We start from the raw sequence: 27726 nt of genomic DNA, 5'->3' as shown, positions 1-27726 counted from the left end.
CCGGTGCTGCCACTGCCCCTCACTGCTCTTCACGTTCCCCTCCCCTGCGCAGTAGGGCCCAACTCCGGGCCGAGATGGGTGGTGCGCTCCCGCCCTCCCCTCCTGCTCACCCCTCGCACCCAGGCAGGAGGTTGGACCAGGGCACATAGCGGCGCCTCTTCTGTCTCCAGGCTGCAGAGAAGGAAGCGGCTCTTGTGCAGCAGGAAGAGGAGAAGGCCGAGCAGCGAAAGCGGGTGCGGGCCGAGAAGAAAGCCTTGAAGAAGAAGAAGCCCAGAGGCGCAGACGCACCCAGAGCAGACGGAGAGGGCGAGAAGGAGTGGGGCCAGGACGGAGCAGGTAGAGAGCTAGCTTTAAAGGTTTGACTTGGAAACATCTCGCACTTAGAGAAACTCAAAAGCAGTGGCACGGGAGCACAGCCTGCCGGCCTCTTGCCGCCCTTGGACAACCCTCAGGGTCTTTCGCCGCCTGCCCTCGGCGCCCTGGCTCCCGTGGACTGGAAGGACCCAGTGCAGGACTGAGCGTCAGCTCAGCCGGCGTCCCCTTCAGTCTGGACGGTTCTCGGTCTCCTGCGGTCTCGGCCGCCATTCTGTAGAACGTCCCTTGTGCGAGGTCACGTGTCTTTGGCAGGAGCAGTACTGGATGCTGGGTTCTCCTTGCTGAGCCACAGCACCAGGCGGCGCGCGGTTCTCTTTGCCCCTCTGCTGGAAATGCTCTCTCTGGCCATGTGACCGCGGCGGCGGCCGCCTGGCTGCTCACTGTGGTTACTTTCCCCTGGTGATTACTAAGCATTTACCTGGTGCTCTGAGGTTAGGTGGAAACCTGTTCTCATCCACTTCCAAATTGTGCATTGGTCTGTGGCGTAGGATCGTGGGTCCTTTTCTCTTCCCCTTCTGATCTGTTAGTAGTGTTCTTCACCTTGCTGCTCGTGCCCGTTCAGCCGGCAGTGCTCCCTGCGCGGGCCTTGCGCTCACTGGCCTGTCCCTGGTGCTGGGCCGCGTCCTTCCTCCAGCCGTGAGGTGCCGCAGGGTCCCCTGTACTCCTGGGACTCGGGAGCCACCGTCTCCAGGTCCCTGAGCGGCGCAGCAGGGAGCTGGTGCTGCCAGCCCCTCCGAGAGCCAGAGGGGCAGTGTGTTTCCACCCTTGCCGGAGGCACTGGAAGCCAGGAGCTGAGATTGAGCCCAGGGGCAGTCTTTCTCTGAGCCACACCCAGTCCTGTTTAAAGTAATTAATTCTTAATTAATTTTGAAACAGGGTCTTGGCTAGTTTGATGAGAGTCTCACTACTTGCTGAGGCTGGCCTTGTGTGTGTGTGGTACCAGAATAGAGCCCAGGGGCACTCTCCCTCTGAGCTACACTCCTTTATTCTCTTATTTTGAAACAGGGTCTCACTAAGGTGCAGAGGGCTTCACTAAGTACCCGAGGCTAGCTGTGAACCTGCGATCCTCCTGTTTCAGCCTCCCAAGTACTGGGATTACAAGCATGTGCCACCATGCCCAGCTTGCCGAGGCTGTCCTTGAACCTGTGACCTTCCTGTCTTAGCCTCCCCAGAAGTGGGGTCATGGCGTGTGCCAGCATGCCTTTGCTGTCCTTTGCATTTCAGCTGGAACCGTAGGGGTTGCTCTAATTTTCTCCCTGCTACAGGCCCTGCTGTGACTTTGGGAACCTCGCTCCCCTTCTCCCTGGTGTGTCCACGAATGCCATCAGCTAGTGTAGCTTCAGTGGTGGGCAGGGCTGGGCTGGATTTGCCTCATGTCAGTCTGGGTGAGGAATTGTCTGGAGCGTTGAAGGGCTCTGTTTCCTAGCGCAGTGTTGGCCTGGGGAGCCTCCAGCCTTCCTTGCATACCTTGTTGGCCTTGAGAAATGACTGAGGGTGGCCCTCTGGCCCTCAGGGTCCCAGGTGAGCCGGGTAAGACAGATGGGGCTCGGGACCACCATGGCGCGGAATCAGGTGTAGGAGATGTGGTGAGTTTGGCGGAGTGCAAAGAAGGCACAAGGACATCTCCACGCCGGGGGCTTTGAGAGGCAGGGGTGAGGACGGCCGTGCTGCTGGAGCAGGGGGCACACGGGCTGGCTTTGAGCTCGGACGCCCGGCAGGGGCACCGAGGCCGCGGGGCAGGCCAGTGGGCTCAGCGCAGGAGCTCTTGCAGGCCCATGCTGCGCCGGGAGGCCTGTTTGCAGGAGGCTGGCCCACGCCCTGGCCGTCTGGGCTGTGAAAGGCATCGGAGAGGACCTGTGGCGTGGGAGGTGCAGCAGGCAGGCCCCGGTGCGTCCCACGTGTGGTGTGGGGCAGGTCTGTCCTCCCCGGTGGGTTTCCACGGCTCACCCGGGCTGCTCGCTGTGACCATTGAGAGGATGCCCTGCACAGGGCAGCCGCCTCCCGCCATGACCGGCTAGTCGCACACGCGCACCCATGCGCGCTGTGCCCTCGCGTACCCTCAGTGTGGGCAGTAGGGGTTTAGGTTACTCTCCACTTGTCACGGCCACTTCTGGAGTGTAGGTCGGACCCGGAAGGTCATGGGCAGGTCAGGAGGGTTGGGGAGACTTCCTGGGGTGCATGGGTACAGATGCGTGTGTCTGCGGCTGCCGCGACTGGCCAGTCATGGCGGGAAGAAGGCTCCCGCCACACACCCATGTGAAGGGGCAGTCGGAGAGGCGCGTGGTTGACTTGCTGTTTCTTTCCTGACCCCGCAGAGCAGCCTCCCAAACGCAGAAGGCTGGAGAACAGCGTGTCCCCGGCGGGAGCGCCGTGGGGCCAGGAAGCGGACACTGGGCCTGCCGGGTTGCCTGCGCCTGTAGACGCCGGCCCCCCAGCGAAGCAGAAGGAGAAGGCGGTCTCCCTGAAGCGGGACCTGCCCAAGGTGCCCCACGACAGCAGCAAGGACGGCGTCACGGTGTTCGTCAGCAACCTGCCCTACGGCATGGCGGAGCCGGAGGCCACGCTCAGGCCGCTTTTTGAGGCCTGCGGGGAGGTGGTACAGATCCGGCCCGTCTTCAGCAACCGGGGGGATTTCCGAGGCTACTGCTACGTGGAATTTCAAGAAGAGAAGTCCGCCCTCCAGGCGCTGGCGCTGGACCGGAGGAGTGTGGAAGGGAGGCCGATGTTCGTTTCCCCCTGTGTGGATAAGAGCAAAAACCCAGATTTTAAGGTATGCTAATGGTCACAGAATGGTCAGAGAAGGCCTTTGACGTGAGGTCGGTGCTCGCACTGGCCACTTAGACGGAGCCCTCGTGCCACGTAGGACTGAGCGCGCCAGGGACCCGAGACTCCTGAGCCTCACCATGTGACGCGACGTGGGAGTCGCCACAATGCCCGGGCGGTGGCTGCTTCCCACCGGGTGACCCGGCGGGAGGAGGCTCAGCGTGTCCCACGTCGGCCCGGGCTCCACCCGGTTCTGCGCGTGGCTGGCTGCTGGGCAGCGAGGCCCGGGCAGACTTCGTGACTCGCCCTGGAGACTGTCAAGTGTCTCAGAGCCAGCTGGGCATGGCGAGGCTTGCCTGTAATCCTAGTACGTGGGAGGCTGAGACAGGAGGATCGCAGGTTCAAGACCAGCCTTGGCGACTTAGTGAGACTGGCAGTATCCTAGCAAGAACCGGTTTCTAAAACAAAAAGAGGGCTGAGGGTATAGTTCAGCTCTCAGTACCCCTCTGCACCCCCACTCCCATGTGTCTCTGAGCCCAGGGCCTGCTTTGGACCGCTGGCCATGTGTGCCCCTCGTAGGGGCTGCGGCGGGCCCCACCGTGGCGCCATCTCCCTGTCTTCTCCCTGCAGGTGTTCAGGTATAGCACCGCGCTGGAGAAACACAAGCTGTTCATCTCAGGCCTGCCCTTTTCCTGCACCAGAGAGGAGCTGGAGGACATCTGCAAAGCACACGGCACGGTCAAGGACCTCAGGCTGGTCACCAACCGCGCCGGCAAGCCCAAGGTCAGTGTTGGCCAGTGTGGGCCTCGGTCCTCCGAGGCGAGAGCACATGATAGTTTAATGAAAACAAACATGCCTGGCCACGTGTGCTCAGATCAGGTCACTGTTTTTTGTTTTTGTGGTGCTGGGGGTTGGACCCAAAGAGCTACCTTCGAGCTGCCCACTTGGACTGTTGGGAGCGGAATCTTGCTGAGTTCCTGAGACTCACCAAGTTGTTGAGGCTGGCCTCCAATTTGCAGTCTCTTGTCTCAGCCTCCCAAACACTGATTATGCCAGGCCAGATAGATAACTCTTATGTAGCTAAATATATCAAAAATGCATAAAGCATTTGGAAGACAAGTTCCAGCGTCACAGGGCCCGCCCGCAGCATGGGTCTCTTCCTGTGGGCGCAGCACCACGGCCAGAGGTGTGTGGTGCTGAGGGTGCCCTCGCTGTGGTCCTCAGCGCGGCCCAGGCTCCATGCTGGGCTCCTGGCAGGCTTCCGGCTCTCCACCTGACTCTGCTCCCTCCCCTCCACTGCCTCACGCCCCTCCGTGTCCTCTTAGTCTCTCTGCACCGTATACTCATAAGGTACATGTTTGTATTTTGAGGTGGCTTGGCTACATTGCCCAGGCTGGTCTTGAATTCCTGGGCTCGGTGATCTTTCTGCCTCTGTCTCAGTGCCACTGCAATTGAGTAGTGCACGGCACTACAATTTGAGTAGTGCTGTGAGCATGATTTTGGATTCTTTTTAAAACCCACCTCGTCCAGGTTGATGGAAGGTTGAAGAATGTAGAGTAAGGGAGGGGCCAAAGGGACAGAGATCAGGGCCCTGGCTGCTCTGCGTCCATCCTTGTTTTTTGCTGGATCAGTCTTACAGGGATCAGTCTTATCTCCTGACATTCTGGAGTAAGCACCAGGTGTGCTGAACCGGACAGGTATTGTGACTTTAAGATCAGTCACAGCCAGAGCGAGGCAGAGTGGGCCGGCACCTAAACTGGCCCCCGTGGAGGAGGCGCTGGGGAGGCCGTGCTTCTCCACCGCGTGTGGGCGCTGCATCCTGGGTCCCGCTCTGACCTGGCTCTGGGCCTCTCCTTTCAGGGCCTGGCCTACGTGGAGTATGAGAACGAATCCCAGGCCTCACAGGCCGTGATGAAGATGGACGGCATGACCGTGAAGGGGAACGTCATCAAAGTGGCCATCAGTAATCCCCCCCAGAGGAAAGCCCCCGAGAGGCCCGAGGCCAGGAAGGGCCCGGCCAGCCCCATGGTGCCCCGGCAGATGTACGGAGCGTAAGTGTCGGTGTGAGGCTGGCCGCGTCTGTGCTGGCCAGCCCTGCCTGTGGGGCTGGCGAGGGCTGGGTAGCTTCCTGCCAGCAGTGAGTTAGGAAGAGGAGCCAGACTCTGCTGCTCAGGCCCACTGGCTCTGCCGCCCACGAGGCGGCGCCTGCGTGTTCCCGTTGCACTCACCTTGCATGTAAAGTCAGGTTTCTTAAGGAAGTTCCTATTTTAAAGTCCCCTTTGCCTGCTGTCTCTAGCTGTAGCTGTGATCGCTAGGAAAGCTGTGCGCCCCTCTTGGGAGGGGGACGGCAGTGAGACGAGGTGGGGTCTGAGGGTGGTGGCCATTTTTGTCCGCCCTCTGTTGCATGGGGCTGGTCCTGGCCGAGTGGGACCCAAGCAGCTTGTTGAAGGGCTGCACACTTCTAGCAGAATTAAGGACATGGGGCCTGTCTTATTGTCCCTCTTTTCAGTTTTTTATCCCAACTTTGGGAAATTTAAAACTACCTGGGCTTATTTTTCACAGTGACATCAGGGACCCCAAACCCTTGTGTGGAAAGGTTCATTCAGTGTTTGCTCTTGCAGGCGAGGGAAGGGAAGGACCCAGCTCTCCCTGCTGCCTCGCGCCCTGCACCGCCCGAGTGCCGCAGCTCAGGCCGAGAACGGCCCCACTCCGAGTCCCGCCGCCGCCGCGGAGGCGCCCAAGATGTCCAATGCTGACTTTGCCAAGTTGCTTCTGAGAAAGTGAACGGGACCTGGGAGAGTCAGGAAATGCCTTACGTACCCTGGCCAGGCAGACCCCCCTCCACTCAGGCGGCACCGTGAGCCCCAGACTGCTGCGGCGAGGCGGACAGGGCGAGCATTGTGCTCCCAGCGAAGGCGCCCAGTGCTCCCTCACATTGAGGGCGTGGGAGGTGAGCGTCCCCCGGCGGCTGGAGCATGGTGAGACCCGGCGAGACCCGCTTGTCCCGATGCTTGGGCCTCCCCGGCCCCTTTGTAAGATGTCTCACCCCGCACAGCACATGTGGCCCTCCCTCACTTAATTTTTAAAAGAAGAAATAGCAGACACTGGCGACTCACCAGAACCGCCTGTTTTAGTAAGGGGGAGGGACGGATGTCACGCAGAAAACATTTGCCGGGCGTTTGTTCAGGAGGGCTGTTTTTCTACGGTGTATTTGTAAATGACATGTCAGCTGTTTTACGTTTCCTAAGAGCAGATTATTTGTCGTGACGTTTGTTTCATTTGGGAGTTCTGTGTAGACCATGTTCTTTGCCAAGCGACTCGTGTTCTTTGTTTAAAACACTGCGTTTCGGCCCTATGGCTTTTTGTTTAAATACCATGTCAAGCACAAACTTAAGTTCTCCCTCTTTAGCTTTGTTTATTAAACTGAAGTTTTCTTGAAAATGTCTTGTCCAAAGGTACTCAGAAGTGTGCTCACAAATGGGTGTTTTGAATTGGGTGCACCTTACCTAATAGAAGTGTAAATAGAACTTTTGTAACTCACAGCCTCGTGTCACTTGATTGCCGTTCTTCCGCAGTGATGCCTCTTCAGCTTTGAGCCTGAGTCTGTGCAGCCCGACACCTCACCTCAGCCTCCTTCGGCTTTGCCTCGAGGCAGCACCGCCGGTTCAGCGGGGAAGCTGCCTTTAAAGGCACCTTGGAGAAAAACAGGGAGTCCTTTCACATGAATGGAAATCCACCCCTGGCTCACTTGCTTTGTGAATTTAAGTTTCTGTGCCAGGCTTCCATACATTTTTAAATGGTGAATTCGGAACAAGTGAGGAAGTAGAGCCGTGAAGTAACCACCAGGGGCTCTCAGCACCCTGTGCCCCCTGCACCTGTCCACCCCGCTTCCTTCCTCTGTGGTCACAGGCGCCCGATGGCAGCACACTCCTCGACACCCTTGCAGGTGCCAGCAGTCATGTCTTCATGTCACCAACTACCCGAGTTTCAGAGTTCCTGTGTTCTAATAAATGTCATTTTCTCTCCCTGCAAATGATCTTTGGTTGACAAGCCTTGTAAGTTTGAAATGTAGGTTTCTGTCCTGCTTTGCACAAAAGTACATTGTAGGCACTGCCCTCTGCATAAGCTCCAGCGGGGCGGTGGGAGCCCGCCCGCTTCCTCCTGGGTGCCCTTGGAGGGCAGAGTGCATTGGCTCGCTGGGAGGCCTGACCGGGAAGACTGGGTGTGTCCCCCTTGGCTAGTCCCGGGCCCTTGCTGCCACCTCACAGGCGCTGGCTGCTCGCTCAGCTGTTCTCAACCTGACTTCAGGCTCCTGGGCTTAGGCTGCAGTGCAGACTCAGGCAGGACCTATTCAAGGTGGGTGTTGATGGTCTAGAAATGGGGGGTTATTTTCCACAGAAAATCAAGGACCGATGGTTAAAAAAAGAACATGAAAAAGCATCTGAATCTTAGTAAAAACCACCAGTAACCCCTCCCGTCTTTCAAGTAGGCGGCGAACGTTCTGTTTAGCTTACCTGTTGATGTTGCCATCTTGGATCTGTTTCCCTAGAACGCAGAGGAGGGTGGGTTTAGCGTTCCCCCCTCCATAATGAACAGAAACGCCTCATGAATAAGGAAGCAGAGTCTCAAAATTTATGTAATAAAATACTTTATTAGAACCAGTAATTTGTTAAAATAATATTTTCCACATGAAGCTAAAGTGCAAATTCTCCCACTAAAGAACAAAGCACGCACTCTTGGTAGGCCTCCGTGGTGTGCTTAGGAAAGCAAAGCAACAGCCAGGTTCCTTTACGGCGGCACATGCGCGTGGAAGCGCCCTTTAAGGCTTAAGAGCTCTCACTTGGAGCCATTTCATACAGCTGTTTATTTCTCTAACCTTTCAGAGAAAACTTTTCTGAATGTGTCATTTACACAAGCAGATAACTATAAACACCTCGCTCCATCCGCGCAGTGACCTGGTGGCTGAGGAACTGAATCCTCCCGAGTGAGAGGCGCTGTGTCCACGCACCGTCCTTGCGGTACGGGGCGAGAGGTCGAGGCTCCGTCCCCGCGAAAGGGACCTACTGATTCCTGGCCGTGCTGACTCTAGATAGCAGCAGTCAAATTGGCACTTGTGCCTTAGACGATTGAGAGAGAAGATTCTCCTTCCATTAAGATGACAGCTTGGAAACAGCCCATACTGTATGTGACACTGTCACTTTACAAGTGGCTAGAAAAATAAGGCCACCCAGGCACTCTGCCTCCCCGAGGGGACGCTGGGCAGTACAAGGGCCCCTCGAGGTGAGGGCCAGGCCAGAAAGTGGACACGACTCCACAGGGACACATCCTGGCCGTGGTCAGGTGTGCCCCTGATATGACTTCAGCCATCATTAGTGCTCACTTGGGTGGATGTGGCAGCCTTCTCAGATCCATTATGACACTGACCACAGGGCCCCTCTGCGGTGTGGTGCAGTTGAGTGACAGGTCCAGACAGCCTTGGGACTAAAAGACATCTGAGCTGGGCGTGGTGGCGCATACCTGTAATCCCAGAACTTGGGAGGCTGAGACAAGAGGAATGCAGGTTCAAAGCCAGCCTCAGCAACTTGGTGAGACCCTGTTTCAAAATCTAAAAAAAAAAAAAAAAGTGCTGAAGGTGTGTAGTTTGAAGGTACACTCAGTCCCTAGTACCAGAAAACAAAAACAAAACAGCAAAACCTTGCTACAAATTTAGTACAGGAGAAACGATACACAAAACCAAGCTGCCCATCCTCTCCTTAATTAGAAAAATAGTCTCAGTATGAAAAATAGCCTCTGGCACTCAGGTTTGCAAATGAACTATGGCTCAGAGAGCCGAGCAAGGCATCTAACTAGAAACGCCTTTATGCATCTCGTATGTCCAAAGCTTGTTCTACCAATAAAAGCCGCCACACTGATCTCTTGGTAGGGAAGCAAAACCCGGAGGAAGCAGCCTTCAGGCATTTCTCAGAATTAGGACTGGTTCTCCCCAGGAGCGCTGACCTCCCAGTTAAAGTCACAGGACCTCTCGTGGCCGGCTTCAGAGGAAGACCTGGACTCCCGCCTCCTATGGCTCGGCTTCCTCAGGCGCTCCTCCTCGACCCTAGTGCAAATTCCGCTCCACAGCACGGGGACATCGCTGCCCCTCACGGGTGCTGGGACCGCCACTCAAAGAGCGGTCACCAAACACCACTGCTAGCTTGCTCAAAAGAAGAAAAATAAATAATCTCTGAATTATAAATTATCTTACAGGGACAAGGCTTAATAATTTAGATACTTTTTTCTTTTTTAAACAACAAAAAGCATTTGAAGGTCAAAGCAGTTGCTTTTGGAGAGAACTAGGTTTCTGGAAATGCTAAGTGTCTTTGATCTCCCCAGCCCCCCTGGCTTCCCTTGCTGCCAAGGAGAAGAGACAGGGTCAGGGCTTCACAGGAAGCGTCTCCTTGAAGCCAGAGCGGTTGGGTTTGGCTTCCGGCAAGGCCACCGAGTACTCGGTGGTGGCAAAAAGCAGGGTGTCCAGGGTGGTCTCGGTGCACTTGGCGATGAAGCGGATGAAGGGCCGCACGTCGCCCTCGTTGGCCACCTCCAGCACGTGGTAGTACTCGGACCTCTGCTCCTTGCGGATGGTGATGGGGGGGTAGCCCGCCTGCATCAGGATGAGGTTCATGAGCAGGCGTGAGGTCCTCCCGTTGCCGTCGACGAAGGGGTGAATGTAGACGAGTTTGTAATGGGCCAGGGCCGCAAACTCAACCGGGTGCAGGCTCATGGCATCCTCGGAGTTGAGCCACTGGAGGAACTCCTGCATGTGCTTTTCTACGTCCCGAGGAGGCGGAGGGATGTGGTGTCCGACGAGGACCTGGGTGGTCCGGAACCTGCCGGCTTCCACGGGATCCACGTAGCCCAGCACCCGCCGGTGGATCTCCAGCACGTCGCTGACGGTGACTGACCCTACGCGAGAGACCAGGGTGGTGTTGACGTACTTCATGGCCGCGTGCATGCCGATGACCTCGTTCTGCTCCTCCAGGCTCTTCCCCGGCACGGCGTAGCGCGTCTCCAGGATGTGCCTGATCTCCGAGAGGGTCAGGGTGTTGCCCTCGATGGCGACCGTGTGGTAGATGTGGTGGTAGTACGTCTCCTCCATGACCCTGCGCAGCGCCGAGCTGCCCTTGGGGATGGACATGACCTTCTTCACTTTGCTGTCGATGATGCTGAAGTACCTCTGGTCAATCTCTTCCACCAGCGGCAGCGTCCGGTCCCGGCTGACTAGCGCCTTCTCGTGGAAGGGCGAGATGGTCAGAGCCCTGGTGTACAAGTAATCTGCCTGGATGATGTCCTTCTCCTCCTCCGAGAAGATGCCGAACTCGGTGAGCGCATCCGCAAACTCCGGGTCCATCTTGAGGGCGTGCAGGAAGAGCTTGTGGGCCTTTTCTCGCTTGCCCTGGCGCTTCATCTCCAGGGCTTGGTTCAAAGCTGCTTTGGCTTCCTGCCTACCTGCTGGAGGAGAGCCAAAGAGACCTGGTCAGGAAGGGCAGGCTGCAGAGGCTACCTGGGGAAGCCGGCCCTGGGCATGCCTCTCAGGGGAACTAGGATCAGCCCGCGGCCCCAGCCTCAGGCACTGGTCCCAGCCATGGTCTTTGCGTTCATCGTGCCTGTTACCCCTGTACCCATAGTCCTGTGGGTGGGATGCCGGTTGTCGTCTACACAGGCTAAGCCATGCTTCACACACTGGACGGTGCCAGCGAGGCTGTCTCCGTCAACAGTCTCACTGCCATAACCCCAAATAACTGACCACACGACTTAAAGGAAGAATTATTTGCTCACAGTTTTTGGAGATTCTGGGGTTTAGTCCCCGTGAGGCCAGGTCTGTGGAGCTCAGGGTACGGCAGCAGGAAGCAGAGACAGGGAGAGCAAGGGCTCTGCTCTCACATCACGGAGGCCAGAATTAAGAGAGCGAGCGAGCGAGGGGATCCAGAGACACAGCAGTTCCCAAGGCCACACCCACTCGACCAGGTCACCACCCAGTAGATCCACTACAAGGCTGTATCCACCGATGGCAGTAACCCTCATCACTCAGTCACATCGACTCTTAATATTTAGTTTTTATTTTGGTGGTACTGCAGTTCCTGGAAACCCTTCTACTTCCGGGCTACACTCCCAGACCTATTTTTATACTTTTATTTGGAAACAGGGTCTCTTAAGCCAGCGCGATCTTCCTGTCTCTGCCTCCCAAGCACGGAGATTACTAGCGTGCGCCACCATGCCTGGCGACTCTGAATATTAATACATGACCTCTTCAAGGGACATCTGATTTCTAACCATAACAGGCTCCTTTTCTCCCCGCCTTTCGCCTGGGCTTTCTCTGCTGTGCTTCTGTCCTAGGTCACCTGACAGGCGGCCTCCAGCTCACTGAGCTGTGATGTGGGTCCTTGCCCCTGCCTCAGGGCTGGGGTGTTAACGGCTCCCCTACTGGAGCCTCACCCATCCCTGTGCTACTTTTCTTTTAACCCAGTGTTGAGTTTTGCACTCCAGGGAACACTGGCAGTGTCTGCAGGCAGTGCGGCCACCGCAGCTAGCGGGTGCGTGTGCTGCTGGCATCTGGTGGCTGAGGCAGGGATGATGTCCCAGTGCACACACATCCAGGACCCCGCAGGACGGGGGAGCAGTGCTCTGCACGGGCCCTCTGTTCCCAGCCTTGTCTTGACATCAAACATCAGCTACACACAATCAACTCTGAGTCCCTCAAGTGTCCGCAGGTTCTCTTATCCCTGGTCTCTGCCCACTCACCACTGGATTGGCTCAGGTGCTACCTCCTGCAGGGGGCTTCCAGGCGCGCTCCTCTGGCCCTCTGTGCTTCCTCAGAAGCGGTACTATCTCAGTTGCCTGTCAGCTTGTCTAGGCAGAGAGCTCAGGGCTAACTTGTTCACCCTAATACCCCTAGGCCCTGCACACAGGACACAGTGGCAGTCTATAAATGTCTATAAGTATCTGTTCAGTTAACGAGCACTGTGGAGAGACAGTCCGTCCTACCTGGAGATGCTCTGGTCTTGACCACAAGCAGCCCCGCGTCCTCGGAGGTGACGCTGAGCTCTGTGGACGGACTGCTGCACTTGCTGACGGCATGCTGTGCCTTGTCCAGTTTGCTCCTGAGCAGGTAGAAGCCTTTGAGCACAGCCAAGCACTGTTCTTCCACAGCCCCCAGCGGCAGCAGCAGGGCCAGCAGCGACCCCAGCGCCATGCTCAGCAGCGTCACCCACAGGAAGCGGCTCCACACTGAGGCCCATTTCGGTTCGGTCACTGCCATCACTGAAGCCATGGGCATGAGTGTCATCTGGACCCAGGGGTGGGCCCCGTGCGCATGTCCACAGTCGGCGGAGGGAGAGTGGGATCTGCAAAGAACTGAGAGTTATGGGCGATGAGGCACGTGGTGGACCGGTTCTGGAGACAGTCTTGGAGACGCCCACCTAACTTGTTAGGGACCAGGGGGCGGAGGAGAACATGGTGCTCACTGTGGGAACAGCCAGCCAGGGGTGCCTAAGGCCTTCTCCAGGACAGTGAGACCGAAAAGTCCTGGGTCTGCCTCACATTTATGGAGCACATACTATGTACCAGGCCCTGCGCTAAGCACCCTGGGCATACTATCTTCTGCAATCTTCCAACAGCAACCCAAGGAGCTGACGCATTCAGCCCACTGTCCAGGTGAGGAAGTGGAGAGTCACAGAGGTGAAGTCTCCCATCCACAGTCACTCAGAAAGAGACGGTCTCAGTGCCTGAACTCAGGACCCCACAGCGAGCTCTAAAGGGCACCCCCCTTCACCCCACATCTCTGTGGCCTCTCAGCACCCGGCGTCTGGGACGTACACGCAGACAAGATTGGCCATGGCGGTCCTGAGGCCTTCTCTGATAAGCACGATCGGCTGGTGGCCCAATTTACTACCACAAAGGTGGCCACTTCTTCCTGTCCTCATCCTCACCTACAATGCCCAGAATCCTGCTGCCCCCACTCCGGCCTTCCTTTCCTGGATTGTCCAGCATGGATCCCACCAAAGGCTCGGGCACCCCAGTGTCTCAAAAGAAACACAGTCCCGGGCGGGCGTGGTGGCGCACGCTTGTAATCCCTGCGCTTGGGAGGCGGAGACAGGAGGATCGCGCAGGTTCAAAGCCAGCCGCGCTGGCTTAACAGACCCTGTTTCAAAAATATAAAAAATAGGTCTGGGAGTGTAGCCTGGAGGTAGAAGGGCTTCCAGGAACCCCAGTACCACAAAAAAAAAAAAAAAAGAAAGAAACGCAGTCCCTAGGCCAGAGTGGGGGACACACCTGTGACTACAGGCATATGGTTAGTTGGCAGTGGGGATCAAGGGACCAGGTGTGCGAGTACCATTAGGCTAAGAATAGATATATAATTTTATTTTGGTACTGAGGATGGAACCCAGGGGCATTCTACCTGAATTATACCCCCAGCCCTTTTAATTTTTTTGGTTCTTAAATTTCGAAACAGGGTCTCACTAAGTTGTGGAGGGCCTCACTAAGTCGCTGAGGCTGGCCAGGAACCCGCGATCCTCCTGTCTCAGCCTCCCAAGTACTGGGATTACAAGCGTGCGCCACCACGCCCGGCAACAATAAACATTTATTGAACAACTATGGGGCTGGGCACTGCGCTGGAGACCACCTGGCATTATCTCATTTAATCCTCACACCCTCCTATAGGGAGAGCCTCCTGTAGCTCCGTTTTACAGGAGAGGGAAACCAAGTCAACCTAAGTTCCAGAAGGACCACAGGGGTGAACAGGCATCAGGAACGAAACCCCGGGGGGCGAGTCCAGAGTCCCTCGGTCTCGACTCGGGGCCTGTGCACCTGCTCTGGCCCAGGGATGCTTGACCGACGGCGGGTAGGGCTCGGGGTGGTCTTTGGGGAGGGGGTAAATCGCGGCCACTGGCATACGGAGTGGCTTGTGTGCCTGTACGGATACAGGAGGTCTGGGTGGGCTTCCCCCCAGGCAGGAGGGGGTCTTCGGCCGAGCTGTTAAGGCAAAGAGGAGTTGTGGGGTGCGAGAGAAGGAATGCGTTCCGGGAGGCTCATCGAGAGGGGAAACTGAGGCCCGGAGCGGCAAAGGGGCTGCTGTCAGGTCACTCTGCAGAAGGGGCCCTTTGCGAACCCCACCCTGGGCTCGCGGCCCCGCCGCACCCTCCAGAACCTCGCGGGCCTGCCCCCTCCTCACCAGGCGCGGCAGCCGGGCCTTCCCGCCGCTCTCAGACTCCGGGCGCCCGGCTCCAGCGACTGCTCTCGCCGCCGGGCTCTGGCTCCGCCTCCGGAGGCTCGCTATTGGACGGCTCCCCGCCCTCTTCGCGGCGGATTGGCTTTCCCCGCTTGTCCATCCCTCGCATTTCCGGGTTCCAGCGTCGGCGTCGGCTTCCCGGGGAAAGGCGCGCCGTGGGCCACTCCCATTGGCTGGCGCTTGTTTTGCTCTCTCGCTGACAGCCTCCAATGAGCAGCGGAGGGGGCGGAGCCTAGGTCACAGGCGGGAGGAGAGTGTGCTGAAAACTGGGCGGGGATGGAAACTCTTTTGCCCAGTTTTCCTCGTCCCGGGTCCGCCGTCGTTGTCTGTTTCTCCAGGTGTAAACGGAGGCTGACCTCCGCCGCGCCTCTGTTGGTCTGGACTCAGCAGCCTCTGTTTTTAGCTCCCAACCTCTGCAGCTGGGCTTGCTGGGTTTTTCTCTTTCCTTTCTCCCTCCCGCCTCCCGCCCACCCCGGTCTCTTTTCCTCCCCGACCTTGATTTGCCTTTGCTTGAGAAGGGTCTGGCTGTTCTTTGGAGAGACGGATTTTTTCCCCACATGCAGCACAGAGCCAAAGCCTTCCTCTTAACCCACAAATACTGAAATCACACATCTGGGGACGTGGCCCAGAAAAACTAGTTAAGATGTTAGCAATGAATCGGGCGTGGTGGCGCGCGCCTGTCATCCCAGTACTTGGGAGGCTGAGACAGGAGGATCTCAGGTTTGAAGCCAGCTTTAGCTACTTAGCGAGGCTCTCCTCAACTTAGCGAGACCCTGTTTCCAAATAAAAAATAAAATCGGTCTGGACGGTGTAGCTGGGAGGTAGAAGCCCCTGGGTTTAACCTCCAGCTCACTCCACACTCTTAAAAAACACCTTGGCATGGATTCACACTTGCTCTTACTCTCTGTGTGACCTCCAAGCCGCAGTTTCCCCATCTGAAAAACGGGGACAAACAGCCTTTTGCCCTCAAGCTTAGGATTTGTGGCAGGATTGATGCTTTTAAAATCCTCCCACCCCAGAATCCCTATGGAGGCAGCAGCGGAGGGTGACTGTGGGTGTCACCCTTGGGGTCACGCAGCCTTGGGTTCCAATCTGGCACTTAGGAGCCGAACTGCCTTCGTCCGGAGATCTGACCTTGCAGGTCTCACATCTGTTCTCCTGTTCCCGGACACTGGTGACAGTGCCTCTTTACGGGAGTTTGTGTGAAATTCCATGGCCCTGGCACAGAGCAAATGCTTGCTCTGTATCAGCGATCACAATAATTTCTAGAAAAACGCACCAAGTCCTTGCCAGTTCTTAAACCACGGAGGAGCCTTCTAGAGATCCAGCCACTGTTTCTGTGTGGGTTTCATGCTGACTCTAGTGTAGGGACAGTACTGACCCACAGCACAAGACGAAGTGTCCAGGCCCAGGCTTGACTTGGGACGGATGACCTTCATGTTATCATGAAGGCCAGCAGGGGAGGCGTGGACAAGTGGGGGACCCGGCAGTGTCCGCCCTTGCCTGTTGGGCTCTCTGTTTAGATTTTGTAACGGCTCCCCCCAAATCGCTCATCTCCCAGTGCTCAACATGGAGTATGACACCTACTGGATGCACCTCAAACTTTGTCAAATTGGATTTGAAACCCCTGAAGCTGTGGCTCCTCCTCGTCCTCCTCCTTCTCCTCCTCCTAGTCCTCCTCCTCCTCCTTCTTGTCCTCGTCGTCCTCCTCTTCCTCTTCCTCCTCCTCCTCCTCCTCCTCGTCCTTCTCCCGTCTACTCCTCTTCTTTCTCTTCTTTCTCCTCCTCCTCCCCCCTCCTCCTCCTCTTCTTCTTCTTTTCTTCTTCTTCTTCTTCTTCTTCTTCTTCTTCTTCTTCTTCTTCTTCTTCTTCTTCATACTACTGGAACATTCTACTTCAGAACTACACTGCCAGCTCTATTTTATTTTTTATTTTATTTTGAAACAAAATCTTAACTAGGTTGTTGAGAGTTTCAGGTTGATGGTTATTTTGGTGGCTTTTTTTTTTTTTTGGTGGTACTGGGGTTCCTGGAAGCCCGTCTACCTCCGGGCTACACTCTCAGACCTATTTTATATTTTTATTTGGAAACAGGGTCTCTTAAACCAGCACGGCTGGCTTCAAACTTGCGTGATCCTCCTGTCTCCGCCTCCCAAGCGCGGGGATTACAAGTGTACGCCACCACGCCCGGCTGGTGGCTTCTTTTTTTTAAACCTGTGTGTGTGTGTGTGTGTGTGTGTGTGTGTGTGTGTGTGTGTTGCTGGGGATTGAATCCAGAGGCATTCTACCTTCCAGCTATACCCCCCCAGTCCTATTTTATATTTTATTTGGAAACAGGGTCTCACTAAGTTGCTGAGAGCCTCACTAAGTAGCTGAGGCTGGCTTTGAACCTGAGTGACCCTCCTGTCTCAGCCTCCCAAGTTCTGGGATTACAGGCGTGCGTCACCCGGTGTTTTAAACCTTTTGATCATAGACACTGGGCGTGGTGGCGCACGCTTGTCATCCCCGCGCTGGGGAGGCTGAGACAGGAGGATCGCACGGGTTCGAAGCCAGCCTCAGCTACTGAGTGAGGCTCTCAGCAACTTAGTGAGACCCCATTTCCAAATAAAATATAAAATAGGTCTGGGAGTATCGCCCGGAGGTAGAAAAGACCCTGGGTTCTAACCCCAGTACCACCAAAAAATAAATAAATAGACCTTTTGTTCTCCAGCATTCTCTTGGAGTGTTCTAAATTTCATTTTTGATGAAACTAAGTAGTAGTATTATTGTAAAAACCTTCCTTCGACGAGGGTCTGCTGTGCAGCCAGTTATGGGATAGTGCTGGTGTAGTAGAGAAACGGCAGCGGGCTCTGGGGTCATGCGGGTGTTCGTTAATATGCAAGGCCCCTCTGCCTTGAAAAGCCACCCTCATGGAGCTGGGTGGAGTGCGGCTCCTTTTACACCTACATAAAGTGATAAAATAACCACTTTATAAAGCTCCCTCCTCTCTCCATTCCTTCGTAACACTCCAGCGTGACCTTTTAAACCATTTTGTTCCTTTACCTCAGATGTGGAACACTTGTAAAAACTTAAATATAGTATATAATATATAATGTAGGCTGGCGATGGTGCATGCCCGTGATTCCAGTACTGGGGAGGCCGAGACAGGAGGTTCGTAAGTGTGAGGCCAGCCTCAGCAACTTAGCGAGCCCCTCAGCAAGTTAGTGAGATCTTATTTTGAAATTAAAAAAAAAATAGGGCTGGGGATGTAAGCTCGGAGGCCAAGTGACCCTGGGTTCTATCCCCAGTACCCAAAAATTAAAAGAAATGTATATGATGTCATTGCTTAAGAGTATAATTATACCATAATATAATTATGCTCATTAATGTTACTTAACATATCCTAAAATACGTGTAAACACTAGGTTATGGTTTCCAACTTAACACACACGTGTCAATTTCATTGCAATATGTGCAGAATTGAAAACTTGGGAGAAGTTATGTGGGCGCTACGGCAGAGCAAAACGGTGTGAGACAGTAGGGAGAGGTGGGGATTGCGGTGAACTGAGAACACGCGCCTCACCTCAAACAGACAGCACCTTTCCTCTGCTGTGGACCACAGTCATTATTCTGGGGTCTCTATAGTCCACCTGTTGACAGATGTTCCAACTTCTTACAAGATTCTTGAGCCAAAAGTCCAGAGTTTTAAAAAGGAGGCGTGTCTGTCTGCTGGTTCCCCGGGCAGCTAGGTTGCAATCCTAGATTTAGGCTTTTGAAATGGGCAGAAAAAGGTGGCAGAAATAGCAGGAAGGACCACAGGAGCGGCCCTCCGCCGAGCCGCGCACTGCCGCGGGCGGACGCCAGGGGGCAGCAGCAGCCCGGTCGGCGCTTCCGGGTCACGTGACCGCACGCCCTTTTCTTCCCCTGACTTGGTTCAGCTGTTGTCGAATGCTTTGGGCAGAGTCAGTGATCTTGAAGAGCTGGCTTTCTCCTTCTGAAGCATTCTGTTCCAGGCAGAAACACAGAGGCTCGTGGAGGAGTCCGCTGAAAGCTGTAAAGACAACCGCGGAGGAAAAGTGTGTCCAGTAGGCGAAAGAGAAAACCAAACAGGATGGCCTCCCACATCTTTAAGATAAAGAGCCGCGTCTTGCTAGCAAAGGCGGATCCTATGACTTAGGAAAGACAAAACTCCCCGCTCGAGGCTACCTTGCATTGGGTTGGCTCCAAAATGTCTTGGCTTCATCGAAAAGAAAATAAACCCTATCTGTTCATACTCCTGACTTTCAGCTTCTCATTCCTAGCTTGCCTGGGTTTCCCCCCTCCTTCTGATTTAATGCTACCGACCCCAGCTCCTTCCTGACTCCTGATTAACTCTCCTTATACCCGCTGGGGTCAGACCCAGTTTGCCAGGCATCCCCAAGCGCCAGGGTTTTGGGGACCCAATCTGAGTGCCGGTGCTCCGGCCTCCGAAGGTCTGTCAGGTCACAGGTGTCAAATTTATTTTCACCACTATTAGCGCGAATTCAGACATGCAAGTAAGTTTTGTTTCCAGAGCTAGTCGTGAAGGAAATGGTACTTCTTCCTTTAAAAAGTTACCAGGAGCCGGGCGTGGTGGCGCACGCTTGTCATCCCAGTACTTAGGAGGAGGAGACAGGAGGATTGTGGTTAGCTGACAGCCTCAGCTACTTAGTGAGGCCCTTTGCAACTCAGTGAGAACCTGTTTCAAAATAAAGAATAAAAAAATAGGGCTGGAGCATAGTCAGAGGTAAAAGTGCCCCTGGGTTCCAGACCTAGTACTACCAAAAAATAAAGTTACACGAGTGCCTCTTTCTTCCTTCTTTTCTTTCTTTCTTCCTTCCTTCCTTCCTTTCTTTTTCTTTCTTTCTTTCTCTCTTTCTGTTCTTCGTCCCTCTCTTTCTTCTTCCTTGTTTTCTTCTTTCTTCTTTTTGTGGTACTGGGAATTGAAGCTTTGAGCTATCCCCCAAGCCCTATTTTATTTTATATTTTGAAATAAGGTCTCAGTAAGTTGCTGAGGCTGGCCTTGAGCCTGCAATCCTCCTATCTCAGCCTCCCGAGTCCTGGGATTACAAGTGTGTGTCACCGTACCTGCCCCCCCCCTTTTTGTTGTTGTTTGTTAAATAACCTACTGTTTGCCAGGTGTTGTGGCACACACTTGTAATCCCAGCATTTGGGAGGCTGAAATGGGAGGATCCGGGTTGGTAGCCATTCTTAACTGCTTAGTGAGGCCCTTTGCAACTCAGTGAGACATCGTTTCAAAATAATAGATAAAAAAATAAGGCTGGGGGTGTAGCTTGGAGGTAGAATGCCCCTGGGTTCCATCCCCAGTACCGCAAACAAACAAACAAACAAATAAACAAAAAACCCGACTGCTTTATTTCTTAATGAAACAGCAAGATTGGATCATTGGGGATATACTAGAACACCACAAACACATGCACACACATAAGAATAAACACACAAAACAAGAATAAACTGGGTGTGATGTGGACTAAACCCATGAAATTTCCAGAACTGTGAGCAAATAAAATCTCCTTCCTCTAAGTTGTGTGGCCAGTTGTTTTGGACCACAGCAGTGACAATGCTGATTGACACAAAGGATTTCTTGGGGCCCCAGCCCACAGGGTCCCCTTCCCTCTCAGTCCCAGCAGCTCTGCCTAAGGCCTAGCAGCGTGCCCGCAGCCCCCCGGGCCTCCTCACCTAGTATCTGCAGGTGGCAGGCTCCTCTGTGAGAGCGGCGGACTGCCCTTTACCAGCCGTGCCACGATGCTCCCCTGCCCTGCCAGTCTGATTGGCCCAAGAAGCTACCCACTTCTTCCTAAAAATATGGTCCTGTTGACCTGGAGACCGACACAGGAGCTCAACACGTTTGGATCACGGCCTCCAAGAGATGTGATTAATACTTTCTTCTCCTTCCACAAGGAGGCAGTGACTTGTGTTGGCCCCTATCTCCCCTGGGCCAGGATGAAGTGTGGTCCCACAGGGGCCACTGCTCACCTCCAGGGGGCTGCTGAGTAGAGGGGCTGCATAACTCCCTGGGTCCAGACTGCTGTTCCTTGTGCCAAATCTCGAAAGCGCTGGGTGGAAGCTCTCGTTGTCATGGCAACGCAGAGCTGGGGAAATTAGCATGGGTATCTGGCTGGCCAAGAAAGCCAAGCTTTTATTACTCAGTCCTCTCTTTTAAAGAGATAAGGATTCCTCGCAGAAGTGTAAGAAAAACTAGAACCGAAGCAAGAAAATTGATGTGATCCTGTGGTGTGTACTTGGAGTTTTTATCATTTTTTTCATGATAGAAAAAATATGGTGTTTTTTCTATCATTTATCATTTTTTCACAAAGAGCCTCGGTCATTATGTTTGTTGAAATGATTGGGGTGGGAGTCTCAGTTTCGGGCTTCTGAGTCCCGGAATTCTCTACCAAAATGTGCACTTGGAAACAAAACAAAACAAAACATAAGCTTGTAAACCTGAATTCTTGGAATATGTGTATTTCGGGATTCCAATGTGTTTTAGTAATGAAGCTTGGAAATTGTGTTTAAAGTACCAAGCATACATTCTTCTTCTTCTACAATTTATGCCACCCAGTATTCTCTACAAAACAATAAGTGCGATTTTTAAAGATAAACTAAAAGAAGAAGGAATGAAACCTCTCTTTTACCAAGGTCTCTCTACCAAGTTTCTACCTTTTTAAGAAAAAGTGCTTAGGAAATAATGTTAGGTTGAAAAAGTCTGCCTGTATTATCCTTTTTAACGTGTGTGTGTGTGTGTGTGTGTGTGTGTGTTGCTGGGGGTTGAACCCAGCCATGTTTTAAAATTTTATTTATTTATTTATTTTGGGGGTACTGGGGATTGAACCCAGGGGAATTCTACCTCCCAGCTACACCCTCAGCCTTATTTTATTCTTTATTTTGGAACAGGGTCTCACTAAGTTGCAGAGGGCCTTGCAAGTTGCTGAGGCTGGCTGCAAACCTGTGATCCTCCTGTCTAAGATTCCAAAGTACTGGGCTTATAAGTGTGCTCTACCATGCACGGCTTATATTTTATTTTATTTATTTATTTTGATGGTACTGGGGTTCCTGGAAGCCCTGCTACCTCCGGGCTATACTCCCAGACCTATTTTATACCTTTTATTTGGAAACAGGGTCTCTTAAGCCAGTTGAGGCTGGCTTCGAACCTGCGTGATCCTCCTGTCTCCGCCTCCCAAGTGCGGGGATTATAAGCGTGGACCACCACGCCCGGCTTAAATTTTATTTTTGAAACAGGGTCTCGCTAAGTTGCGGAGGACCTCACTAAGTTGCTGAGACTGGCCAAGAACACTCAGCCTTTTTTTTTTTTCTTTTTTTTTGGCCACTGTATTCAGTAAAAATAAAAATGTGGAATTGTAGAAAAATATAACATTGTGAGCTAGTATGCTGGAGTTATTGGAAGGTGTCTAAACTGAAATTATGACATATTTCAGTAAAGAGATCGGGAGATTACATCTGTGTAACATACCGGGCATGAATATTTTCCTTGGTTTCTCAGGTTTAATTCTCCGTAAGCCAATAGGCACAATGGTAAGTAAAACTAAAGAGGAAGCATGGAAATGCATGTAATAGTAAGGTGGATAACTCAAGTTCCTCTCATTTTTTTTCATAAAGAGCCTCAGTAATTATGTGTGTTAAAATGACGAGGGTTGGATTTCTTTTTTCAAAAAGGCTTCTGATTCCGAGAATTCTCTACCTACCCAAATGTATGATCAGAAGAAAAAGTAAAACACAAGAAAAGCTGGGAAAGCCGAATCATTGGCAGGTGTGTATCTGGGGATTCTAATGTGCTCTGGTTAAGAAGCTTGGGAATTGCATTTGTTTAAAATATCGAACATATATTCTTCTTGTAGCTTCTGCCACCCCATGTTCTCTCTAAACCAATATGCACCATTTTAAGATAAACTAAAGCAAAAGTAGTGAAACATATTTTATACTAAGATGGAGAACCAGAGTGTCTGCCTTTTTTTTTTTTTATAAAGGGCTTAGAGAATTATGATTGCTTGAAGAAGCAAGCTTGGATTTTTTTTTTTTTTTAGCTTCTTGGCCACAATATTCAATTTAAACCAATCTGTGGAATATTGTAAGAAAGACTAGTGCACACAAACTTGTAAACGGGTGTTATTGGGCGTCGTATAATCCGGATTATATCATGTTTTGGTAAAAGAGGAAATGTGTTTGTGTAATGTACCAGGCATGGATGTTTCTCTTGGTGATTCAAGCTCCAATGATTCTCCATAAACCAATATGCACAAATGTAAACAAAACAAAAAAAAAAACAAAGCAAAGCCCAGAAATGTATGCTACGGTAAGGTGTATAACTAGAGTTTCTATCTTTTTTTTTTTTTTCATAAAGAGACTAATATTTTGTTGAAGCACCACCGGGCTTGGATTTTTCATCATTAGATCTTGTTCTCCATATTTGTTAGAAACTCTGCAGTGTTATTTGGAAACAAACACCGGGAGCCTGGAATCCTGAGATGGATTAACCTGAGCTTCTAATGTGCGATTGTAGTTGAAGAGCCTGGTTTGGGGCTCTCACTTTCTTTTATGAAAAACAAGCTCAGGAGAAAATGTTTTCTTTCCTGTGGATTTTAGGTAGTCGAAGGTACCGTGGTCTGAGGCGCGGGGTTGGGCTGGTGGGAACCGTGTGTCATTTTTATGTCATCCTGTTTATTTTTGTGCCCCCGGCAAGTCCTCTATCAATACCCTTTGTCCTGTAACTCTTAGTTTCTTTCCCATCCTGGCGCTGGGCATGACCCTGGGATGTGCTGTAAAATTTAGCAAACGTGATGCAAGCAGAGACTAGAACGCACGCATATTTTCACTTACTTTCTCGGAAACCTGCAGGCCCTAGGAGAACATGCCTGGACTAGTTGGAAAACATGTCCAGATGACCTTTCTGGGGGGGAATATAAAAAACACACACATTTGGATTGGAGCCTGCCTTGCGGCGAGGACGGTCCTGGGGCCAACAAGGCCGGGATTGGTGCCTGCCTTAAGGCAAGGCATGTGCTGGGGCCTCCGAGGCCAGGATGGAGCCCGCCATGAGGCAAGGCCAGTACTGGAGCCAGCGAGGCCGGGATTAGAGTCTGCCGGGCGGCCAGGCTAGTGCCGGGGCCTTCAAGAGTGGGATCAGAATTTGCAATGTGGCATACACAGAGAAATATCACAGAAAACAAAAACAAAAACAAAAATCCGATGCTTTCCCTAATATGCAAAAACTAGGAAGAAATGGGTAATAGGAGGAAATCTGATTGAAGACGGGGCCCCATGGAGGAGCAGTTATGGTGACCAATCAGAGAGAATGGGATGGGGGAAGATGGGATCTCTTTACAATACATGATGAATATAAACAAATATATATCAAAGTTAATCACTAAATCAAGTATGGGATTGAGGGGCGGGGAGGGAGTGGGATGGGGATTGGATAAGGGCCAATTGGATGATGTGTGTGTGTAAACCCTCACAAGTCTTGACTACAATGCACCAATAAAAATATATTTAAAAAAAGACACAGATTTGAGAGAGAGGCAGGAGGGAGCAAGTCCTGTTGTCCCACTGAGGACAGCCAGCCTGAAGATCTGTGGGCAACATGAAAAGAGATGTTTTAGATCGTTGAGTTTGGGGGTGTTTGTTACGCAGCAATACTGTGGAGGTAGATAACAGATACATTTATGTTCCGTACAACCTCCTTCAGTCCTCCTTGCGCTCCTCTATTTTTCTTTTTCTTGTTCATTTCCTTTCCTTCCCCTCTTTCTCCTTCGATCCATATTTACTGAGCACCCACTAGGTGTCGGGGATACAGTGCTGCATAAAACTTGATATTGTCCCTGCCTTTAGGTTTCTTACAAGATTGTTCCTAGCACCATCATGTACCTTGAAAAAAAGCGGAACAAGGAGGTGACTAATTTCATGGTTAGAACAACACACACTACTCTAGCCTGATCTGGAGTGGGTTTCTTTCCCTTGGAGTCTTCTGTTCCAATTTCTCCGGTTCCCATTTTAATTGTTCCTTTAGCCACTGGGGGAAAAATGCCACTGGTAAAAAACAGCTCTTCCTAGTAACGGAAATCCTTTCAAAGTGATGTGTGAACCTGGAATGTCCTTAAGTAATTTATGTAAAGAGGGAGCAATTCTTTCTCTGTTTTTATAAGGTAGAGAGAGCTTTATGTACTATAAAGCTTGATGTATTGTTATAAATTATGCTTTGGTCTCAGGCTTAGGCAAAAAAAAAAGCAGCACAGTATTTCTCTGAGTTCTGGGAAACATACTATAAATAAAACTGGTTGTTTATTTCTTAGCTGGGCATCCTTTCTAATAATGTAAAGTGGTGTCAACACCCATGTCTTTGTGTGCGTGTGTGTATGTGTGTGTGTGTGTGTGTGTGTGTGTGTGTGTGTGTGTGGTACTGGGGATTGAACCCAGGGGCAATCTACCTCTGAGCTACACCCCCAGCCATTTTTTTAAACTTTTTTTTTGAAACAAGATCTTGCTAGGTTGCTGAAGAGTCTTGCCACATTACTGAGGCTGGCCGTGAACCTGCGATCCTCCTGTCTCAGCCTCCCAGGTCCTGTGATTACAGGTGTGTGCCACCATCCCCAGGACCACCCATAACTTAAGGACAGAATATGAGCTTCACTCCATTCCGTGGGAGAAGCACGAGTAGAGCTTGCCAGATTCTCTCAATCTCCCAGGAAGCTGGCCTGGTTTCGGGCCTGGGTCCTGGAGGTTCTGAATACTCTGGTGTTCCTAGATGGCCCGAGTGTAGGAGAACCAGAGGCGCCAGCACCACTGGACTCCTGGCTCCTCCTCTTCCTTTGACTCTAATTCCCAAAGGCACGTGTCTGCATCAGGGTGCTGTAACAAAACACCAGAGGCCAGGTGGCTTATCAGCAACAGAAATTTATTGCTCGTATTCTTGGAGGCCGGGGTGGGAAGTCCAAGTCCTAGGTGCCAGTAGACACAGTTTCTGATGAGGGCTCATTCATAGGTAGATTCATAGATGACATTTCTTAGCCCTGTTGTCACATGATAGAAAGAATCAGGCCTCTCTCTCAGTTCCTTTTTAAAATCTTATTGCAAGCCGGGCGTGGTGGTGCACACTGTAATCCCTGCGCTTGGGAGGCTGAGACAGGAGGATCGTGCAGGTTCGAAGCCAGCCTCAGCTGGCTTAAGGGACCTTGTCTCCAAATAAAATATAAAATAGGTCTGGGAGTGTAGCCCAGAGGTAGAGGGCCCCTGGGTTCCACCCCCAGTACCACCAAAAAAAACCCAAAAAATGTTATTGCATCCCAGCATTTGAGAGGCTGAGACAGGAGGATCTCCTCAGCTACTTAGTGAGGCCCTTTGCAACTCAGTGAGACCTTGTTTTAAAATAAAGAATAAAAATAGGGTTGGGGGGTATAGCTCGGAAGTAGAATGCCCCTGGGTTCCATCCCCAGACCTGCAAATTAATAAATAATTGGATATTCATTAAGCAAAATAACAGGTTTAATTTTGGTGTATTTGCACATGCACGTAACACACTTTGATCAGACTCATGCTCTGTTGACCTTCTTTACCCTCCCCTTCTCCGGTCTCCTTTTGGGTCTAAAGGCCTCCTTTTGTAGGCCCCCCCCCCCCCACACACACACTGGATTCCACGTATGAGAGAAACATGTAGTGCTTGTCTTTCTTTTTTTAAATTTTTTAAATTTTTTATTTTTGGTGGTACTGGGGTTCCTGGAAGCCCTTCTTCCTCTGGGCTACACTCCCAGACCTATTTTATATTTTTGAAACAGGGTCTCTTACGCCAGCACGGCTGGCTTCGAACCTGCGCGATCCTCCTGTCTCCGCCTCCCAAGCGCGGGGATTACAAGCGTGCACCACCACGCCCGGCTAGTGCTTGTCTTTCTGAGTCTGGCTTATTTCACTTAACACGATGCTGCCCGGGTCCATTATTTTCCTACAAAGGACCTGACTTTATTCTTCTTTACGGCTGAACAATCCTCTCTTCTGTATTTGTACTATAGGTACCACTTTTCTTTAAGCTACCCATTGATGGGCACCTAGGCTGACTCTGTAACTCGGCTTATGTGAATTGTGCTGTGCTATACATGGCGATGCATGTGCTGCTATCGTAGGCTGATTTTAATTCCTTTGGGTCTACACCAAGGAGTGGTCTAGATGGATCATATGGTAGTTTTATTTTTAGTTTTGTTTTTTTTTGAGGAACTTTCCTACTGGCTTTTATAGTAGCTGTACTCATTTACAATTCCACTAACAGAGCATAAGGATTTCTCCCCCACAACCTAGCCACCATTTTTTTTTTTTTTGCAATCTTTGTGTGTGTGTGTTGGTGTGGGGTACTGGGGATTGAACCCAGGGGTATTCTACCTCTGAGCTACACCCCTATCCCTGTTTTATTTTTGTTATTTTTAAAATTTGGAAACAGGGTCTCACTAAGTTGTTGAGAGCCTCACTAAGTTGCTGAAGCTGTCCCTGAACCTGCGTGCCTCACAAGTACTGGGATTACAAGTGTGTACCACCATGCCCGGCTGGAATATTTCTTACTATAATTATTGACCATTTGAACTTATTTTTCGAGAGGTGTTTGTTTGGTTCATTTGCCCATTGATGAATTGAGTTTTTTTTTTTTTTTTTGCATTTTCTTTCTTCTTTTTTGGTGTTAAGATTTGTTTAACTTCTTTATATATTGTGGATACTAATCCTCCCTCAGAAGAATAGCTAGCAACTCTTTTGTCCCATCCTCAGGGAGCCTTTTCACTCTGATAACTGCTTCCTTGGCTGTGCAGAGCCTTTTTGTTTGGCTTGTCGATTCTTGGCAATTATTTCCTGAGTTGTGCCCAGGAAATCTCAGCCTCTGCCTGTGTCTTGAAAGGGTTCTCCTGTGTTTTCTTTTAGCAGTTTCAAAGTTTCAGGTCTTACATTTAGGTTTTTGATCTCTTTTTGAGTTGATTTTGGAAGGGGGTGAGAGGTGGGGGATCTAGCTTCATTCTCCTAACATATAGAGACCCAATTTTCCACGTCACCACTTGTTAGTGCGGTTATTGTCTAAGGTATGTGTTAAGACGGGTCCCTCCCCCACGTGATCTCAGCAGCAGAACAGGAAGCGGAACCCTGGGAGCTAGAAGCGGAGATATAGCGAGACTCCAGGTGCCTCGAGACTCCAAACATCGCAAGACTACAGATGTCGCGAGAGAATCGTCGTGCCCATAAAACAACGGGTGCCTCTGATCCACCACACGTGGCCCAGTGGTCCCTTTCCCCACAGCCGGCTGACTCTCCGGAGGGTGCCAGGTC

General features: G+C 51.9%; 2 protein-coding genes across 2 annotated transcripts in view; one reads left to right on the top strand and one right to left on the bottom strand.

The window, feature by feature from the left end:
- SART3 (spliceosome associated factor 3, U4/U6 recycling protein) overlaps positions 1–5922 on the top strand; it is a gene marked incomplete at both ends in the record, with an annotated part of 33176 nt that extends 27254 nt beyond the window's left edge. Inside the window, 5 exons of the mRNA XM_080717807.1 lie at positions 171–336; positions 2691–3145; positions 3769–3921; positions 4999–5189; positions 5760–5922. Coding sequence (XP_080573933.1) covers positions 171–336; positions 2691–3145; positions 3769–3921; positions 4999–5189; positions 5760–5922 — 1128 coding nt within the window. The remainder of the gene's footprint in view (positions 1–170; positions 337–2690; positions 3146–3768; positions 3922–4998; positions 5190–5759) is intronic.
- Positions 5923–9550: 3628 nt separating this feature from the next.
- FICD (FIC domain protein adenylyltransferase) lies at positions 9551–12460 on the bottom strand (the record flags this gene model as incomplete). The annotated part of the gene is made up of 2 exons (XM_080717444.1): positions 9551–10626; positions 12160–12460. The coding sequence occupies 2 exons, from the start codon at positions 12458–12460 to the stop codon at positions 9551–9553; spliced, it is 1377 nt and encodes a 458-aa protein (XP_080573570.1).
- Between the last annotated feature and the right edge of the window lie 15266 nt (positions 12461–27726).

The sequence above is a fragment of the Muscardinus avellanarius genome (genome assembly GCF_963383645.1).
Source record: "Muscardinus avellanarius genome assembly, chromosome: 21".
Classification (NCBI taxonomy): Eukaryota; Metazoa; Chordata; class Mammalia; order Rodentia; family Gliridae; genus Muscardinus; species Muscardinus avellanarius.
The sequence above is the reverse complement of the archived record's forward strand: the minus strand, read 5'-3'. Positions and strand labels throughout refer to the sequence as shown.